This window comes from Epinephelus moara, chromosome 18 (assembly GCF_006386435.1).
Source record: "Epinephelus moara isolate mb chromosome 18, YSFRI_EMoa_1.0, whole genome shotgun sequence".
In the NCBI taxonomy this organism is placed as follows: domain Eukaryota; kingdom Metazoa; phylum Chordata; class Actinopteri; order Perciformes; family Serranidae; genus Epinephelus; species Epinephelus moara.
In genome coordinates this window covers 36,227,239-36,248,047 of record NC_065523.1, presented here as the reverse complement: position 1 = coordinate 36,248,047, position 20,809 = coordinate 36,227,239, and the positions used below count along the sequence as shown (strand labels likewise).

Here is a 20,809-nt window from a genome sequence, read left to right as displayed (position 1 = left end):
AGGAGGCCCCGGGGCAGACCCAGAACACACTGGAGGGATTACATATCTCATCTGGTCTGGGAACACCTTGGGGTCCTCCAGGAGGAGCTGGAAAGTGTTGCTAGGGAGAGGGACGTCTGGGGTGCTTTGCTTGGCCTGCTGGCCCCGTGACCTGGCCCCGGATAAGCAGATGAAAATGGATGGATGTAATTTAACTACATTTTTTTCCCTCAGTGACTGTAATTTATTACATCTGTAACGCTGCATAAATGCGATCATGTTTACTTGATGACAAAAATTGGTTTGCCTTAAATTTAGTGACGGATTCTGAACATCTGAAACATTCAAGTGTTTTTCACTTATAAAGTTTAGTAAATCAGAGGCTGGTGATGTTCCTCTTCTTGCAGGTTTTTTATCTGCATATAAATGTTTTGCGTTGGTTAGAGGGTACTTGGCTGAAAACATATTTCAAAGGCGGTAGGTACATTATTGAAAACAGTTTGAGACCACCAGCACACCACACTGAGACATGAGGTAAAAAGTATTTATTTAGCTGCTGATCAAACAGTTTCAGACGTGTAACTTTGTCAGAACATTCCACAATCCTTAATTCTGATGTCCAACATGTTTAGGAGACCACCAATAAAATAACAATCATACAAAATGCCTTTTCTGGTCATGGCAAATCACAAATAGTTGGCTGGAGGAAAAACGCAGTTGTAGGAAAAATAAAAAAACATACTGGAGGACAAAAAGCACTCTGTAGTTTCTGGCATTTGTTTTTTCATTGCAGAGAATAGTGTTCTTTTAGAGAGTTGCCTTCAAACAGCAATTTCTTGAGTACATCAAATTCCCACTCTTCAATAAAACAAATAATAATCCAGATGAAATGATGATGAGCCTGGTGAGACCAGTGCTGAGTGTCGCAGCCTTTCGTTGGTTTACTAAAGAGAAACTGATCTAGCGGACTGCCTCGACGACAGCTACGGCTATAACTGCACAGGAAACACAGAAAACAAATACACTCCTTTTGTTCAGAGCGCCCCGCTGAACATCCGCTCCGACTGCCCTCCTGAGTCTCAGAGGAGTCCCTCCATCTCTCTCATAAAGGCTTCATACACCTGGTCCTTAGTCTTCATGTTGGGCTGAGACACAGCACCCATCTGGGCTGGGTTGACCAGGCCCATGGGAGCAGCTGCTGCCTGCTGTTTCTGCCCCAGTCCCCCTCCCATGCCTTCATCTCCCCTCCTTCCTCCAACACCACCGCCTGCTTTCTCCAGAGGCCCAGGCGCCGCCCCGGGCATTGCTCCGCTCTTGTCCCTACGCACCCTCAGCGCAGTGGGCACAAAGCGGGTGACCTCCGCCTTTGGATTGATAATCTGAGGTTTGGCGGAGATGGTGGCCCCGCCAGAGCCGGCGCCTGCTGCCAGGCTGCCTCCAGCCGCTGCCACCGAGGTGATGTTGGCTCGCTTTTCGATGGTGGCTGCATGGTGGTGGCCGGGGGGGTTGCTGCCGGGGTTGGGGCCCGTGGAAGCGGCAGCTGTTCCTGGGGGAGGAGGCATCTGCATGACACCCGGTCGCATGGGCATGGCAGGGGGCGGCAGGTTGCTCGGCGGACCATCCTGGTTGGATCCGGAGCCTTTTTGTCGCTGCACGATGCTGGGAGGAGCGCTGAGCACGTTGGAGTTCAGAGGTGGAGGGAAGAGGGAGAGTGGAGGGGCAAGTGGACGCGGGGGTCCTCCTGCTCGTGGGGGAGGAGGTGGGATACCTGTAGAAAGACACAAGACAGATTTATGTTGATGAGACATGTATGAGACACTACTTTGATTTGAAACATAAAGGATGCTTACACACTATTTTAAATGTCCAGAATATATTCTTACAGTTTGAGCTTCACTGCAGCTGAGCAGCACTAGCATTTAAATAAATATAAATTTCCTGGCAATGCTGTTTGACAAAGAATTCTGTCATGTTTGCTCAGCATGCGTTCATGCAAACACGAGAACATATACAGCAGCAGATGATATGGCACAACCCTGACACCTACCTGGTGGTGCTGGGGGTGGTAGTCTGGGAGGGGGTCCTCGTGGTGGGGGGCCTGGTGGGAGGCCGGGAGGGGGCCCTGGTGGAGGGCCTGGGGGCCGACCTGGTGGAGGTCCAGGAGGCAGAAGACGAGGCATTGGACCCCTCATGCCTCCAGGTATACCAGGAGGCCTCAAGAATGGAGGAGCGCCTGAGGATAACAGAATGCATCATCTCAGTGATGAACAGTGAACGTGTGGATAACATCAGCCTGCACATCCTCAAAACAACAGCTTCAGGGATTTATGTTTAACGTTGGAGCCCAGTATTCCAGCTAATAAACGCTGCAACTAACCTGGTGGTGGGCCAGGAGGCGGGCCAGATGGTGGACCAGGAGGCCTCATTGGAGGAGCAGGGGGTGGACCCAGAGGCGGAGGTCCAGTCATTGGTGGACCCTGCAAGTGCGGAGGCCCTTGCTGTCCCACTGGCCCAGCAGGAGGAGGCAGGCGCTGATTCGGCATCAGGTGGGGCTGACTCTCCCCTGGTGGTCCCCTGTCCTCGATGTCGGAGCTGTCTGATTCATCTGTGTATTCCTCCTCTACCTCTTCTTCTTCCTCCTCTTCAGGCACTGACTGACCTGAAGATTAAAAACATATCATGTCATCAGAAACAGAAATAAGATGTGCTAGATTAGTGCGAATGGAGAAATGACACTGGTATACTACAGTACCTGCCATCCTCAACATCATGGCCTGCAGAGGGGTGATGGCCTTTGTCTTCTTCACCAGCCTCTTCTTTTTCCTCTTTCCTTCACGGGGTGCCTCTGGAGGCATGTCCGCGAAACGTACACTGCGACCTTAGGTAGAAACAAACAAACTCTTATCTGTATTTTTCTCTTCATAAAATGCTTTTAGACTGTTTGTGCGTCGATGTAGAGCCTACACCGAAGCCTGACTACACCTCCCTGATGCACAAGTATGAATCCAGCTTAAGCTGAAGCATTTCTGAAAGACTCACCAGCATGTCTATCGTTTCTGTCTCTATCCTCCTCTCTGTCCCTCTCATCATCCTGTCTGTCCACACTCATTCTCTGGTCGCCATCACCCCCTTCGTCTCTCTCTTCTTCGCTGTCCTCCTCAGAGTCACTTTCGTCGTCGTCCACGTCGTCACGATCTCTGTCGCTCTCGCTGCCGCTGTCCCGATCTCTCCCTAATTCCATCGCAGCATCCTTTTCTAAACCGGGAATGGAAGGCTCTGTTCAGGATAAAAAAAGAAAGAGTGAAGTGTAGTAGCATTCAGAAATGGAGCCATTAAAGAGACAGTTCCTGTGTTACCTGTGTCTGCGCCGTAAGCTCGTCGAGCAGGAATGCCGTACAGTGCAAGGACCTGTGGAGGTGGAGGCCCTGGTGGGGGCCCAGGAGGCTTCTTCCCTGGAGGTAAACGTGGCACGCCTGGCGCTGTTGCCAAAACCGGTCCAGTAGATGAAGACAGAGGTCCTTTACTAAGACACATTAAAACAAAATTCCCTCAGTGTCACAGTAACACTCCGCAGCGTCACATACTGACAGGGTTCCTGCACATTTTTTCATTTCAAAAATTCCATAATTTTCAAGACTCAAAATTCCAGACTTCTCAGTCGATTTTTCCGACCACATCTTAACTTCTTTATTGCCATATCAACATCAGTGTTTTAGAGCCATGACCAAAGATATCGTCACGTTTCTGTCACACTGGTCACCTTTCGTCTGGGACAGCACAAAATGGCACAGTGTATACAGGGCTTTACACAGTGGTTATCATTTTGGCTGCGCTGGCCGCCTGCTCCTAACACCATGACAAACACTCTGCTTGTTTGACTCTTCTTTAGAAATTCAGAATTTAATATTCAAGAAAACAGACAACAGTCTGGAAACAAATATTTTTCCATATTTCCTTTCCATACTTCTCTAGACCTGGAAATTACTAGAACCAAATCCATACTTTTGACACTGCATAGAAACCTTGTACTGAATTTACCTGCAGAAACCTCTGGTGTACACAGGTTAATACCTACCCAAAAGAGGTGTTCTTCTTCAGTATGGAGGGAGGCTGAGCTCCTGGTAGTGGGATGTCCTGGATGTGGATATTGGAGGGGGCGTGAGGCATATCTGGTAAAGGGATACTGTCGACCTCCACTGACTCCGCATTCTGGAAAACAGGACAAAGCACACGTTATAATACACAGAGAGTTTGACCCGATGGATCAAGACTGATCAAAATTTAAGTTTGCCAAAACAGTGCTTTGCCTGCTGATTCCTCTCAGTCCAGCCAGGGGGAAAACAAGCTTTTATCAAAGTGTGCACTACAGCCTGTCATCAAACATAAATGTATAGAAATCCAACACGTCACGCAATGAATGAAAAAAAGCACATGCAGCTAAACAAACACACCTTGACTGAGTCAAAATAAAGAGCCAGCTGCCCTCGTTTGGTCTCGTAGTCCAACTCCAGTTTGCGTAGCTCCTTGTAGGTGTCGGGATTCTCTCTCTCGTACAGACGGACGATGCGTTCAAATGTCTCGCGGAGCTTCTTCCTCTTGTCCCTCAACACTTTCTCATTCAGCAAAGGCTGCTGCACTGGGTTGAACTCTGTTGAAGGTGTTACAAAAAGGCTTATTTTTTTGCAAAGGCAAAATAAATTTAGAAAATGAAAAATACAAATCTGTTTTTAAAATAAGAGTATCATTTTAATTTTAAAATAAGATAACTGAGGGCCATAAACATTTGTACTGAGGATATGCGCGATAAGTAAACTAATGTTGTTGTCACATTACTGGAATTTCTAACTTAAATACAATGCCTTGAAAATATTGAAATTCGTGACCACGGGGAAAATTTGACATTAAGGGCATAAAATTTAAAAAATGTATTAAAAGACAGATATAACGAGGCGATAACACGACAGTAGGGCTGCCACTAACGATTATTTTCATTGTCGACTAATCTGTTGATTATTTCTTCCATTAGTCGTCTAATCTTTTCATCGAAAAATGTGTTAAAATGTTGAAAAATGTCGGTCTGTCTCGCCCAAACTCCAAAATTACATCATCTAATATCTTGTTTCATACTCACGCCAAAGGGTTTTAGTTCACTGTCACGGGAGAGTGTGTAAAGCTGCCAGTATTTGAACGTAAGAAGCTGCAATAAGAGTATTTTGGGTACTTTAAAGTACTTTTCTATGAAAAATGACTCAAACCGATTAGTCGACTACTAAAATAGTCACCGATTATTTTAATAGTCATTTAGTCATCGATTAGTCGACTAATCGTGGCAGCCCTACACGACAGCAACTTTTCTTTTCTCGGTTAGAGAAAGAGAGGACACAGATGGTAGTGGTGTATCTGTACTGTGGAAAATGAGCATTGAAACCTCTTCAAAACTTTAGAAACATATGTATTTAGGGCTGGGCGATATGACCAAAATCTCATATCCCGATATAGCACATTTTAATCCAATGAATAAAAAGTTGACCTAAGAAAAGCAGCGTCTATACACCCTGACACAGTGGGTGTTAGTACATGTACCTTTAAACCTGGTTTGCGAGCAGCCAATAAACACAGAGAAAAACAACAACAGTAAAAATGCTGTCTGGAGGACAAAACATGTCGTGATGTGGGCGTCTTTCACAGTTCCAAAGGAAGACAACAGGATTACGCAAAGGACCATCTCCAGAGTGTTAGCACGAGCTAATTAGCAACAGCGGTTAACGTCCAACACCAAGCTTTTAAGAGGCTCGACTCTGTTGTTAAATGTATTAATATCCGTTAGCCCTGTGATGCTACAGTTAGTGTTTTTTTTGTATCGTTAGCTCTCTGGCTGTGTGTGTGTGTGTGTGTGAGATGCTTGTTTGTCTGAGTTGGGTGTTAATGTGTGAGGTGGATCGATAGCGCATCGCTGTTCTACTTGGTAGACGTAGGCTGGTCTGTCGTGGGATGGTAAGACGGCGCCTGGGTGTGTTTCTAAAAATTCAGCGTGACGATATAAACATTTCACACACCTGATGTAATGCGGACCTGCTGATGTTCATATGAGTCAGCTGTCAGTGTTTGTCTCTGTTAGTAGAGACTCCACTCTGCAGTGTAGTTTATACACTTTACTGATACACCAGAGAGTTACACAGTAACACTGGGCTTCGTCAGCTCCCTCTGTCTTACTGTTAACTATAAATTTAATACTGATTCAAAGTCATTTTACTTTCACATCCTTGTATTTATTATGTTCATCTGTAGTGTAGGGTTATATGGGGGCAGAGGTGTTAAGGGTCTGCCATTTGTCTTTTTCACAGCCTAATGTTGGCAGGTATGAAGAGTTAGAACTGTTCTTTGTTTGTGTTGTGTTAACACTAGTGACGTCAGTTTGATTTGGTTTGGTCAGAGCTATGGAATATTAAATCATCCATATTTTCTCACTACATCTCAGCCTCTCTTACCCGGAGTTGTACATACACTACAGGTTGTACACTTATTTTTTAAAATACAAAAACGTGAATTTATCGCTTATCGGCCACAAGAAGCCGGTGATAATTAGCTATCAGTAGAAAACTCCATATTGGTGCATCCCTAGTAGTTGAACAATGCTATTTAGGATTTCAGATCCCCTTTGTAATATAAATAATATTGTTTTAGGCAATGTTTAACCTTAAAGATTAAATTGTGCTCAATTTGTTTTCTTACTTTCAGACTGTCCAACTAGTCTAAGTTCAAACTTTCATTTATATGTCAGAGAGCTTAGCATTAGGCACATGTCTAGTATGTAAAGCCACAGGCACATTCTTAACTGCACAAAAGCCAATTCAACTGTAACAAACTTGTCCAGCCTCCTCACCCATCTCATCCAGCTTCTCCATGTCTCTGATGATCTGCCTGGGGTCCTTCATCTTCAGCACCGCCGCTCTCACCATCATTCTCTGCTTCTTGTTCTATCGAGAATATTTACAAATCAAGCAACATGTTATCAACACATAACTTTAGTTTGTATTTAAGATGAAAGAGTACATTAATGTAAATCGTATGTTTGAAGACAACATGTACCTTTTTTAACTCCCTTTTCCTGGCCTCCTTTCCTGTGAGGGAGGCAGAGAACAGGGTTAGTTATCATTCTGACATCTGACAACAACAGATTGATAATTCTTCAGGTGACATCCAGCAGGTTGGTCCCAGAGGCACCAGCTCCTGGTTATAGTCGGTACTTACTGGCCTGGTCGGTGGGGTTCATAAACTTCCCACTCTTGGTGGAGGAGGTTGAACGTCGCCCCATTTTGCCGGTGTGTCTCCTTCACCCTGCAAAGTGATAATCCCAGCAATGATGACAGATTAAATAAAATGTAAATGTCAGTGTCCGCTGCAAAGCTGTACATGTCTTCACCAATATTAGCAATCAATTAAAGGATGTGTGTGGGTAGGCGTTTTAAAGCATATTTAGAGAGATGGTCTGTTTCATTTAGTTACCTTAGTTACGCCTTCTTGATAATGACCATTAGCTGCTGTTAGCTAACAAGTAAACGTAAAGTTGACAGCTAACACATGACGAATACACAACCTGAGTCTAATTAACATCTTTCAAGTACAGCTACTGTTTTAAGTAGCTAGCGAACATGATAACGGCAGTAAAAATCCCTTTGACATGCATCCAAACATTTGCGGGTCATGCAGAACTTTGATGGCAAATTAGCCGCTAACGTTAGCTTGCACTTGTAGCTACGGCCGCATTAGCATTGACAGCTGCAAAATAGGAAACACTTGACTTTACCTTTTATTCAAATGAAACCCGTAGAGCGTAACGCCCCACACACGCACCTCTGCGTATCTAAATTAAAGTATAACGTATTGTGTACGCTCCCAAAGAGAAATCCAAAGCCTTCACGACTGTATGCATGCAGCGACTTCGTTAGCCTGTCGCCATGTTTACTGCCGCGGGGAAGAGCGGAAGAAGTTTGTGTGACGTCATCAAAACGCGACACGAGCCAGTGACGGAAGACAGAGGCAAACCCTCTTTTTGAGATTATTATTATTATTATTATTATTATTATTATTATTAATAATAATAGTTTTATTGAATTATTTAAGAGTACCAGAAATAACAGAGAATTTATTTATTTATCTAGTTTAGTTTTGTTGCCTGCCAGTGCGCCACACTCCAGTCCAGTAGGTGGCGGTAATGCACCCGAAAGCTGGTTTGCCAACCGCCATCAAAACTCAAAATAGAAAAAGAAACTTTGGCCTTTCTCGGTGTTTTTCAGTCCATTAAAGTTAACAGCAACATTTCGATGTCATAAAATGTCTTGTTCAGCGTTCGGCTGTACCAAAAGATCCTCTAAGGGGTCGGATGTTAATTTCTTCCGGTATGTACTTTTGGTTTATGCCTGTTCTTCGCTAGCATCAACAGCACAGTTGACATGCTAACCAAGCTAGCGCTAGCTGGTAGCTTAGCGGTTGCTATGCTAACAGTGCCTCTTTCCGCCAGAGGCTGGGAACCTCAGTTAATGGTAGTTAGTCGGCCAAAGCATGATCACAGGGTACTGTCAAACAGTGTGAAGCTAGCGATGGTTTTGTGTAACGGGCACGTCTAACAAAGTTGAAGTATACTGCGTTTGGTCAGTGTAACGCTAAACGTTACTGTCAATGATTGTTCAGTATCTCTATCGAATACTTATATGTTGTTATTAGGTACTGTAGTGCTAAATAACGTTACCTGTTCTATACTTTAATTAAAACGGGTGAGATAATGTAACATTAGTCTGCATCACTCAAATCGTTAACGTGTTGTTGCACAGCCCGTTTGTCATGTAGCTTTGTGATAGAAAAGAACAGAAAGCCTTTATTGTCATTTTACGAAGAGTTTACAGTGACATCTGATCAGGTGCCAACAGGTCTTCCTTTGTTATTAACAGTTTCTGTCTTTTAGATTTAACACACATTTAACAAGGGAAAATTAGATAGAGTAACTTTATTAGGGATATAGAGAAAGGTCCGCAGCATACCTCACAAAAAAACAGACAATCTATGTACAAAAATACAATGTAATAAATACTATATATATATATATATATATACATACACACACACAAACATATGTATCTACACACACACACACACACACACACACACACACACACACACACACACATATTAAAAAGATAAATTAAAAAAGACAAGAATTACCCAACACTACTTTATACAATAAATAAAAATGGACAAAATTCAATTAACAGCACCCACAAACAAGCTGGAGAGCCAGTGGCCCCACAGTCTAGATCAGTGGTTCTCAAATGGGGGTACGTGTACCCCTGGGGGCACGCGAAGGCACTCCAGGGGCTATGAGAGATTTTTTTTTTTAAAAATATTTAAAATAAGCATCAATTCAAAAATCCTTTAAAAATAGTCATTTAATAAATATTCTATAAAATATAAGTATGTTCATAAACTGAACTTTATATTCAGTAGGCTATTCAATTTCGTTAACCTAAAAATCCAGAGTCTCCCCCATACCAGGATGGTTTGACCCAACCTGGCACACGCCACCTGTCAATCACTGCTATCTTAAAAACTCAAGCAATAGAGTCATGGTTGAAAGCGTAGCAGCAATGCTGCTGAAGGGACAAGTGCCAAAGAAGGTGAAACCAGGGCCGGCAAAATTCTGTCATTCTGACAGTGATGGCACAGCGCTGTGGATTACATCTTTTTTCTTTTCTTTTTTTTTTTAACCAAAATTGCTTTGTGCTGGTTAGGGGGTACTTGGCTGAAAAAATAATTCACAGGGGTACATCAGTGAAAAAAGGTTGAAAACCACTGGTGTACATGATAACTAGACTGAGCCCAGCTCAGGGTTGGCCAAAGTCTGGATGATACTATTTTCAGAGACACAGAACCTGCACATACATTGATGAATAAGATTTCATATAAAAGCAGGGTAGGCAGGCACGCCAACATTTACAAACATTTGGCCGGCACTGCACCATCGTGGAAGTTTAAGAAGCAGTGTCATGCCACCATTACAGGCCACATTAAGTCTTTGCATATTGCTCTTCCTACAGGAGCTGCACAAGTGGGCAGTATACAAAGGAGTGCAAAATGCTCTAAAAAGAGCGATCTTCACATTAACTGAACACGTGAAATTTATAAGGAAGCATATTAGCTTGCACATACAATTAAAGACACATTCTGTAGATATCTTTGTCATCAGATAAATCATTGACAATACAATGACCAAGATATTTAATCTTATTACACACGTTAAGAGCAACACCAGATAAAAAGAATTCAGGAAATACTAATTTTCTGTCTTCTAACACTTCTAACAGTCATGATGTTGCTTTTATTGGCGTTATGTTTGATGTCAGTCTGCACCATAGTTAGAGCATATCTTCAACAGCTGTTGTAGGCCGGCACTATATGGGCAGAAGATTACCAAATCATCTGCATACATACGATGATTTATTAGAGTATTGCCAACCAAACACCCTGTGTTACATGCATTCAGCTGTTGGGACAAGTCAACCATGTACACTTTAAACAGAAAAGGAGACAGAATGCCGCCCTGTCGAACTGCCTTACCAACATGAAATTATTCTGATACAGGGCACTCCCATCTCACCTGCACAGACTGATGAGCATACCAGTGAAGAAGAATTCTAATTATCCATTTAGAGACCCCTCTATGATGCAATTTATTGAATAATCTGTCATGATTAATGTGATTGAAAGCCTTAGAGGCATCTATAAAGAACACACAAGAATAGAAAATAAACAAAACAGCACAAAGCCAACAGTAATCCAAAAAAGGGAGAAGATGGGCGTGCAAGCGCGTGCACATTGGATCTCATACATCCATTGTAAACTAGCCTTTTAAACTGTCCAATCTCAGACCCAGCATGCATGATTTGGACAACAAGAGATATCACTTGTAACCAGAGTGTTTTAACAGCTGGACAGTCCCAGAGCAAGCGGAATAAAGAACCTCTGTTGCCACAGTGATGCCAGCATAAGTCTTGATGTGTGTCATCCATTTTGGATAATGTAGTCTGCCAGGGTCTTTTTATGTACCCCTGCTTAATGTGCTCTGAAGTGTTGATGCCCTACGTGTTGCCTGCTAATTCTTGCAGCATTTTACCACTTGTCTTTCCCTTTGTCCATCTGTGTGTTTTCTTTTAATGTTTTTTTTTAAGAAGACATCAACCTGTGAGGGACTGCAGATGGAAATTCTGGATTGTAGAGTCTGAATGCACAACAGTAAACACGTTTTTTTGCCCCCAACAGATTTCCTTTAGCTAACAGTGACAGGCTAAAGCAATGGCTGATGAACGTGAGGAGAAAGAACTGGACTCCATCCAAATCATCACGTCTATGCAGTACGCACTTTGAGGAGAGTGAGTTCCTCATAGACAGAAAGGTAGACAGATACATTTTTATGCACTAATTTTGGCGGAATTTTTCAATGTGTGAATAGCTGCACTTAAATCATCAGTCACCCTGTATGTTGACCATGATGCCACTCTGTTAATTTTTAACATCACAGTTTCATTACAGCTTCCAAAAGTTGGTGTGCATGCAAGTGTAATGATAGTTTGGCTGTGTTTACACTGCAAGCCTTAAGGCCCAGACACACCAAACTGACATTAAAGAACTAGCGATGACGAAAGCCAAATATCGTGTCACCTCATGTCGCCTGTGTCTCACCCAAAAAGTTGCACATGAGCACAATGCAAACACTACAGCTGACTGCCATCTGCACATACGTTCTGCACCTGTGTGAGAGGAAATATCTGTCCACACCGGCAGACAGCGGTGGTCCGCGTTCGTCGTCCAAAAAGGAAAACTGGAGGACTGTCAATGATGCTAGTTAGTCAGTTTGCACATTGACAACACAGTCCAATGTTGAAAAAACAGAGCATATTTACAACAACACACTCAATGGTTAAAAAAAACTAATCTAATGTTACAAGTTTGTTTTGGTCTCACTCCCTCTTGACCTTAGCTATTTGTTTACCTTCCTCACTTCCATTTCTTTTCTCGTGCGCTGAGCTGAACTGCCAATCAGAGATATTTCATTCACCAACAGTAGGGCTGCCCCCGACCAAACGTTAGTCGACCAGAGAGGTCATTAGTCGGAAAGATTTCAGTGGTCGCTTAGTTGCAGAAAAAAAAACTGAAACTCTATTGGGACCTGCACCTTGTCAAAATAAATCCTAGAAAATTTGTAGTCGGGGGCAGCCCTAACTGGCGGGTTCACCGCATTAAAAAAAGCTGACAAGGGTCAATGTCTTGGGACACACCACAAAGACTAGGGCGACAGACACTAACTGACAGTCCAACGTTAACAGACGGCTGACTGTCAGCTTGGTGTGTCACAGCATTTAGAGCTCGATTTGGATTTACTGCTCAGATCTTTCTCTTCCACCTTCAGTGATATTTAACAGTCTACTCTCTGATGTTTTCTGTATTTTCTATCAGGGCCAGAGGAGGCTGAAGGACAACGCTGTGCCGACCATTTTCAGCTTTCCACACCATTTGTTGTTAAAGAAAGAAGCTACCAAGGCCAAACGGATCAAGTCGGTTATCCCCCCTGTCCCTTCATGTTCTGCACCCATGTATCTCAGTCAGCCGCACACGACGCCTGGACCTGTTGCATATTTGCATTCTGTGCTGGATAATAAGGCCGTTTCCAACAGTGACAACGAAGACACTGATAATAAAGATAACATTTTTATGAGGGATGTCCACACTGATGTCGATGATGCTGATGACATAACTGAGTGCACCATAAGCGCAGAGCCTGAAAGAGTGATGCATGATCACGACTACCTCGCCAGAGACGGCAAAGCACATAAGCAGATCTCTGTGCGCCCTGATCACAGCTACATCATTTCCGGGTCTCCCTCAACAGTCAGATGGAAAGAAAACGTGGTGCAGGATCAGCTCGATTCTGATCCGTCCATAACACCTGAGCGTAAAGACAGCGCAGTGCAGGTTCATCTTCTGTCTGAGACTCCCATAACACTCATTAAAGAAAACGCATTACGTCATAAGCTTGTCATCGTTCGCAAAAAGCTTAAGCTGAAGTGTCAGCAGACAAGAAGAATGAAAGCAAAACTCTTGTCCTTGAAAGCTCTGACAAAGGTTCTTCAGAAAAAGATGACTGCGTACGAAAAAGCTATTGCAGCATTCCGTATGGAGGTACGGTGCAAAAAGTGCGAAAAGTCCAGGAGCCGTTATTTATTATGAGTGAGACAGTTTAGATGCAGCAGGCTCACAGGTTGGAGATATAAGCTGTTCTGAAGTCTCCTAACATTCGCAGTTTCTTGTCTCACTGAGGTCACTATGAGAGGGACAGAAAGGCAACAGGAAGGAGAATCTGAACATAATTTTGCAGCGCAGTCGCCGTTGTACTTTACTGCAATCCACGGTTATGTTTGATTTGTTCAGTTCATTTGAGTGCAGTTATTGGAATAAAGAACGCTGGGACATGTGATTGAACTGTTTGGACTTCACCTGATGAACGCCTTTCGTTTGTCGCTCAGGAGTTGGATCTGTCAGGTTCATTAATCACCCGCTCAACATCTGGAAACATCAGCTGACACAGACTGAACTCTGTGATGAATGCACAGCCAATAGAAATGGACACCTCCATCCAAATGTTGATTCGCTCCCTGCACTCACACTTGATCCTGGTTTTAAACAGGGTTCCCACAGTCATGGAGGACCTAGAAAAGTCGGAATTTAACGGTCACATTTTCCAGGCCTGGAAAAGTCCTGAAGTCACAGAAAATGTTACGGTAATCTTGTGTGGATAACCTTCCACGTGATGTAAGGTGGCGAGAAGTTAGGTCTCTATAGCTGTCGACGTAACGTAGCTCTAATGCGTGTCAGTGTGTGACAGCGTTATGTTTACGTGTATGTTTTGTCAGCCTGCCAAAATTATGTTTTAATAGAGACTGAATCTGATATGTGGGGCAAGAAAAAAAGGAAAAATGTGGGAACTCTGAAGTCGGCACTGATGGACTGTGAGGCTTCAGCAAACAGGTTAAATATCAAAGGTGGTAAAACTATGTTGAAACGCCTGCACGCCACCATCAACTAAAGGGTCTGAGAATTTTAGGTTAGATTAAAACTTGATTACAGCTGTTACAGCATCATCTGCGATGTAGAATTGTTCACAAGCATATGGTGCTTTAAAGATGCGTTGCATTCTGTTGAAGAGAATGACCTGGTATTTGGACTCATTGAATTAATTTATGTTTTTGTATCTATTTTGTTTTTATTCATTGAAATCTTGTTTTATATTTGTTGAGTTTTGTTTGTTTGTTTTGAAAAAACAGTGTCATTTTTGTAAGTTTTGATTTGAGCAAATAAAATTTCTGCAAGTTAAAAGAAATCTATGGAATCAAAGAAGCTACAACTGGATTGTACAAATTCAAGGTACTTGTACTTAACTTGAATTTTTTATCTTTCACTCCATCTCACAGGTGAATTTTGTACTTTTTATTCCACTACTGACAGTTTTAGTAATTAGTTAACTTTTCAGACTAAAATTTGTCACACTCTTTCTGTCCAGTGAAAACCATGTATCTCCAAATTAAGTGATTTTAAATGTGATATTTTTTTGGTGATAAACGGAAGGATCGAACGATTCTTTCAGATTCAGGTTCAGAAAATTCTGCTTCTTAAGATAAACTGTACTGACTATTTTCTGCAGAATTAGGCTAGCACTTTTACTTTTGATAGTTTGAGTAAACTTTGCTGATAATCATCTCTGACATCAACCCTCAACTTGCAGATAGTCGCCGCTAAAAGTCAACTGAAATAATCAAATAATCCGATCATGGTCAGTTAGATTAATAACAATCAAATATTGCTGACAGCAGCAGGCGGAGTTAAGGGGAGCAGAACCTGGTCGTTACCCTCCAAACACCTCTTATCAAGTGACAATCGATCAGTTCAAATCATGTCAAAACAACGAGAAGATTAAGGGCCCGTCCCAGAGTATCAAACCACTGGGGCTGATAGAAAATTAAAGGGACAGTTCATCCAAAAATCCAAAATACATATCTCTCCTCTTACCTGTAGTGCTATTTATCAGTCCAGATTGTTTTGGTGTGAGTTGCAGAGTTTTGGAGATGTCGGCCTGCCTTCTCTCCGGTACAAAGGAGCCTGTGGTGCACAAAAAAATCAGTTTGAAAAACTCAACAGCAATATCTCTTTCCAGAAATCCAACACATTCTCACTGCGACCTCGTCACATATCGACGTTTGGTCATGGACTTTTATTCCAAGTGGAGTTAAGGGACGCTTCAGTGATTCCAGTTTAATGAGCATGAGGGTTTGTTAACCGAGTTCTTCTGAGGTTGAAGATCTGCCTGCAAAAGCCAAATGTGACACTAGGTGGCAGGAACTCCATTCTTTTACAGTCTGCTCTCCTCCCAAGAGATCCCAACACTCTGTACATCACACACTCTGCCATCATCCTAGTTCAGTAATAGTTTTATAATAAATCACAGATGTACAATGCCTATAAAAAGGATTCACCCCCACACACTCATTATTACAGACATGTTGGATTTTATGGATCAGGCTTTCACAATAACATCTCCATTTCACAATGATATAAAATGACATCAGCTTAGAGAAACAACTCTAATATTAGAGCGAGACAAAAACTTCCCCACCACAGAACAAATAAAAATGTGCCAAACTGCTCCGTCTGGTTTTACGCACTGACCGTGGGAAGCTTTCTGTCGCTGATCAACTAAACACACAGCAGTGAAAACACAACATATCATGAGAGGGACAAAGCACTGAAGGACGGATGATACCAGGGCAGCTACAGTCTCCTGCTGATTCACACACGTAGACCGTCCTGTGTATAAACCAGCAGCAGCCACTTTTACGCACCGTCCACTGAAGGATTCCACGAGGTGATAATGAGCTTGAATCCAACCACAGTTTACTTTTCTGTAATATTTAACCCACACAAATATTTCAGCATGTCATATTCCAGTTTTTCCTCCCCCCATGGATTGTTTCATTCTCCTCCGCAGTAAAATTCGGGATATCATTCCGCGGTTTAATCTCTGCCTCCTGCCTCTCACTCTGAGGTTTCCCTCTCTCCCTCAGTCTCCCCGTCCCTCTCTCCCTCAGTCTCCGTCCCTCTCTCCCTCTGTCTCTCCCTCAGTCTCTCCGTCCCTCTGTCCCTCAGTCTCTCCCTCTGTCTCTCCGTCCCTCTCTCCCTCAGTCTCCGTCCCTCTCTCCCTCTGTCTCTCCCTCAGTCTCTCCGTCNGCCTCTCTCCCTCAGTATCTCCGTCCCTCTCTCCCTCAGTCTCTCCCTCAGTATCTCCGTCCCTCCCTCCCTCAGTCTCTCTGTCCCTCTCTCCCTCAGTCTCTCCGTCCCTCTCTCCCTCGGTCTCTGCCCTTTATTTTTATGTTGTGTTTTGCTTGATTGTCTTACACTGTTTTATTTACAGTTGGTCTTATCTTGCATATTGTCTTTACACGTGTACTGTTTCATCATGATTGTTTTCACATTTTGTTGTTTTTATATTGACTGCATGCACTGTATTTGATTTTATACTGTAAAACACTTTGTAACTATGTTTTTAAAAGTGCTACAAATAAACTTAGTATTATAAAATAAAGACACAAAGCGCACAACCCATTTCCGAATGTTTATTTTCAGAAATACAGTAACGGTAATAAAAAAGTGTTATGTCGCAGATTAAGAGATGTGTCGGTGCATTAGTCGCGGTCCCGTGGCATTGTGGGGTTACACTGCCTTCCTCCGTGCTCTCTTCCGATTATCTTTGGCGATGTGCGCAAATCAGAGCTCAGCTCAGGCTAAATTGCATATTAGCTAAATATTTAGTTTCACCCAGAACATTTAGATTTAACATTTAGATTTAGGTTAATATTTAGATTTAACATTTATATTTATATTTAGCATTTAGATTTAACTATTTAATATATTTCTAAGTTAACAAATATTGCTGTAAATGTGGTAAAAGGTGACGTTAAAAAATTCGCAACACTTTTTTAAACATTGTTTGAAGCTAAATGTGGCAAAATGTTTGTTATTTTCAGCGTGAGACACTTTACAAACGGCACCCCATGGTAAAACACTTTAACTATGTTTTTAAAAGTGCTACAAATAAACTTATGATTATTATTATTATTGTTATAAAATAAAGACACAAAGTGCACAAACCATTTCAGAATGTTTATTTTCAGAAATACAGTAACAGTAATAAAGAAGTGTTATGTCGCAGATTAAGAGATGTGTCGGTGCATTAGTCGCGGTCCCGTGGCATTGTGGGGTTACACTGCCTTCCTCCGTGCTCTCTTCCGATTATCTTTGGCGATTTGCGCAAATCAGAGCTCAGCTTGCGGCGCCTCGTGGAGCCCGCGTCTCCACATCGAGTGCCGCAGAGACTTTGTCTTCTCCCGTGCGCTCTTGAGATTATCTTTGAATATGTGCGCGAAACCAGAGCGCAGCTGTTGAGTTTTCGTGGAGCCCGCGTCTCCACATCCAAGTGCCGCAGAGACTATGTCTTCCTTCGTGCGCTCTTGACATTATCTTTGAATATGTGCGCGTAATCGGAGAGCAGCTGCGGAGCTCCGTGGAGCCTTGCAGACATCTCCAGTACACCTCAGAGGGCTCAGATGCTTCGGCGTCCTTTGTGCGTTCAACTGAGGAGGAGCGTGTTGGAGTCATTCAGTGCGCGCGCTCGACTCCACACATCAAACTGCTGCGCTCACGCATTGTCGCGGGGTTCAGCAGTATCACAACAAGTTAAAATATTTCTTTCTGTGATGTTTCTTACTTTAAAAAATAAAACCCAGCTTCTCATTCTAGCCACTCAGCAAAGTCAGGCTTCATCTGACTCTTCCAGTCCAGCTCCGTGTTCAATCCATTCAGCGCCAAACACCGACCAACATGACAGCACAGAGACACAGAGTGTGAAAGCAGCTGCTTGATGTCAAGTGAGCACATCAAGTATCTGTTCAGTCTGCCTCCGTGTGATTTCCTGAACCTGACTGCAGAGTAGATCCCTCCCACTGCACCTCACTGTGGGCTGGACTACTTCTGTTACAATTGAAAATCTGCAGGAGCGCAGCAGTTGGATCTTTGACCTAAGAATCCAGAACAACTGATGCAACACACTCCGTTCTTATTCCCTGTGCTGCAGAAATCCCCTTTTACATCTTCTTTTCACATTTCCTGCGGAAATGACTCAGCCTTCAAACACAGACACTGAGGTGTGAAAGCATTCACTTAATGTGGTGAATAAAATACATGAGGATGATGTCTTCCTTCATGCGCAAATCAGAGCTCAGCTCGTGGAGCCCGCGTCTCCACATCCAAGTGCCGCAGAGACTTTGTCTTCCTTCGTGCGCTCTTGAGATTGTCTTTGGAGATGTGCGTGTAATCGGAGCGCAGCTGCGGAGCTCCGTGGAGCCTTGCGGACACTTCCAGTACACATCACAGAGCTCAGATGCTTCGGCGTCCTTTGTGCGTTCAACTGAGGAGGAGCGCGTTGGAGTCATTCGGTGCGCGCCCTCGACTCCACACATCAGTTTGATCTCAGTTTGCGCTCACGCATTGTCGCGGGGTTCAGCAGTAAGGTTTACGAAACTCAGCAGAAACAGAGACACGAAGTGTCTGTATCAGTGCTGTCACGTCGCTGTCGGTCTTTGGGGATCATGAGCGTTTGTCTGGAAACACGGAGGCGGTTTGTACACACCACTGCGCACCTTCACACATATCTGCGAGAGAGAAATGCCACAATAGAATAAGATAGATAGAAGTCGGGAGGAGGCTGTCTGCCTGAAGCAGTTGTGCTGACAGCCTCGTTGGAGCCGCGGAAGCCTCCGAAAACATCTCTACACAGCTGAGTCAGGGGGGTTCCCTGTCACCGGACTAGTGATGAAGATCTTAGCCAGCCTCTGTCTGCCACGGAGAAGCACAACAACGAGGTCTGACTCTTCATATGCCAGCCTGACTTCAAACCGTGCAGCATAATCACGCAGAGACCGCAGTGCGTACCAGAACACAGAAACGATCCCTCTCATCATTTCACCCGACATTAAACGAGCCTGAATTCTTGAAGTTTTCCTCGGAATGAATGAGTGGTGTTCAAATGCCGTGACCGTCAAGTGTGGACTATCCAGGATCCAGCTGCAGCTCCACCGATGATTCATTCAGCTGGTATGAAGCCGGTGCCTCCCTTTTTATGTGTGGATGTAACATAGTCCCGCCCACTGTCCGCGGGAAGGGAGGTGCAGTGGGAAGGGAGATGGTGTGTGTGCACTTAACCCTTTCCTCCCTTTCCCCCTCTCCACTCCGCATGGAGAAACCGAGACTGAAGAGGACGGCTGCCCTGAACGAGCCCCAAGACCTTCTGATCCTGATCCTGAGGCAGTCGGAGATTGCGCCAAACACGACAGCAACATGACAGCACAGAGATATAGTGTGTGAAGGCAGCCTGCTCTCATCATGCACGCTGTCTGTGCTGCAGTTCCGCTGTCGGTGGAGGTGGATTGTACCTCTAGGTTTCCTCCCCGACCTCCTCTGCGTTTGTCTCCTTGTTTTGGGGGTCAGAAATGTGAAATCATCAGGAAATGTTTTTTAGTGCAAGTTTTTTAATGTTACTTTTTCTAATAGCCTATACATACAAACATAATGTGAAACATGAAAACACATCACAGTCAGTCAAAGAGAACAAACACAACAAAACAAATCAGAAATCACAAGAAAAGGAAAATAAAGAAGAACTGAGAAAAAAATACAAATAAAATATAATCTACTGAAACTTAAATGAAAAAGCTCATTTTCATCACAACAAGTTGAAATATTTCTTTCTGTGATGTTCCTTACTTTAAATATATTAAAAATAAAACCCAGCTTCTCATTCTAACCACTCAGCAAAGTCAGGCTTCATCTGACTCTTCCAGTCCAGCTCCGTGTTCAATCCATTCAGCGCCAAACACCGACAGCAACATGACAGCACAGAGACACAGAGTGTGAAAGCAGCTGCTTGATGTCAAGTGAGCACATCAAGTCTCTGTTCAGTCTGCCTCCGTGTGATTTCCTGAACCTGACTGTAGAGTAGATCCCTCCCACTGTGCCTCATTGTGGGCTGGACTACTTCTGTCACAACCGAAAATCTGTGTGCAGATCAGAGTGCAGCAGTTGGCTCTGGATGGGGACACTGTAGTGGGAGGGATCTACTCTGCAGTCAGGTTCAGGAAACAGACAGAGGCAGACTGGGAATGGTTTCAACGCGTCGTCGTCAGAAGAGCTGCCGAAGTACGCGTAAGTCTCTGGCACCGAGGTGGGAACACCAGCTCCACGATGAAGAGTGGGAGTGTGTTCACTCACAGCCACAGCTTCAGGAGACTCGACAGCAGCAAGCAGCACAGAGACTTGATGTGCTCACTTGACATCAAGCAGCTGCTTTCACACTCTGTGTCTCTGTGCTGTCATGTTGCTGTCGGTGTTTGGCGCTGAATGGATTGAACACGGAGCTGGACTGGAAGAGTCAGATGAAGCCTGACTTTGCTGAGTGGTTAGAATGAGAGGCTGGGTTTTATTTTTTAACATTTAAAGTAAGAAACATTACAGAAAGAAATATTTCAACTTTTTGTGATGAAAATGAGCTTTTTCACTTAAGTTAAAGTAGATTTTATTTTATTTGTTTCTCAGTTTATAGTAATTTTTAATTTTTTTGTCGTGTTTGTTCTCTTTGACTGACTGTGATGTGTTTTCTTGTGTTGCATCATGTTTG

The 20,809-nt window shown here is 43.5% G+C and overlaps 3 protein-coding genes across 5 annotated transcripts in view; 1 reads left to right on the top strand and 2 right to left on the bottom strand.

Moving 5' to 3' along the window:
• Positions 1–509: 509 nt before the first annotated feature.
• LOC126405307 (WW domain-binding protein 11-like) lies at positions 510–15,115 on the bottom strand. Of its 3 annotated transcripts, none has more exons than XM_050068982.1 (12): positions 15,094–15,115; positions 7,231–7,317; positions 7,069–7,100; positions 6,863–6,956; positions 4,431–4,627; positions 4,055–4,188; positions 3,336–3,502; positions 3,019–3,255; positions 2,732–2,857; positions 2,357–2,638; positions 2,027–2,212; positions 510–1,747 (listed from the first exon to the last, which is right to left on the bottom strand). In XM_050068982.1, exons 2-12 carry the CDS (start codon positions 7,292–7,294, stop codon positions 1,059–1,061), a joined length of 2,208 nt encoding a protein of 735 aa, XP_049924939.1. In that variant the 5' UTR covers positions 7,295–7,317; positions 15,094–15,115; the 3' UTR covers positions 510–1,058. The 3 variants fall into 3 exon arrangements, with proteins under 3 accessions (XP_049924939.1, XP_049924937.1, XP_049924938.1); XM_050068980.1 differs by lacking the exon at positions 15,094–15,115 and adding an exon at positions 7,787–7,969; XM_050068981.1 differs by lacking the exon at positions 15,094–15,115 and adding an exon at positions 7,486–7,506.
• LOC126405328 (uncharacterized) lies at positions 8,209–14,441 on the top strand. The gene is made up of 3 exons (XM_050069023.1): positions 8,209–8,378; positions 11,293–11,425; positions 12,487–14,441. The coding sequence occupies exons 1-3, from the start codon at positions 8,314–8,316 to the stop codon at positions 13,255–13,257; spliced, it is 969 nt and encodes a 322-aa protein (XP_049924980.1). The 5' UTR covers positions 8,209–8,313; the 3' UTR covers positions 13,258–14,441.
• A 3,790-nt stretch (positions 15,116–18,905) lies between the features above and the next one.
• usp43b (ubiquitin specific peptidase 43b) overlaps positions 18,906–20,809 on the bottom strand; it is a 113,101-nt gene continuing 111,197 nt past the window's right edge. Inside the window, exon 10 of the mRNA XM_050070352.1 lies at positions 18,906–18,972. Coding sequence (XP_049926309.1) covers positions 18,906–18,972 — 67 coding nt within the window. The remainder of the gene's footprint in view (positions 18,973–20,809) is intronic.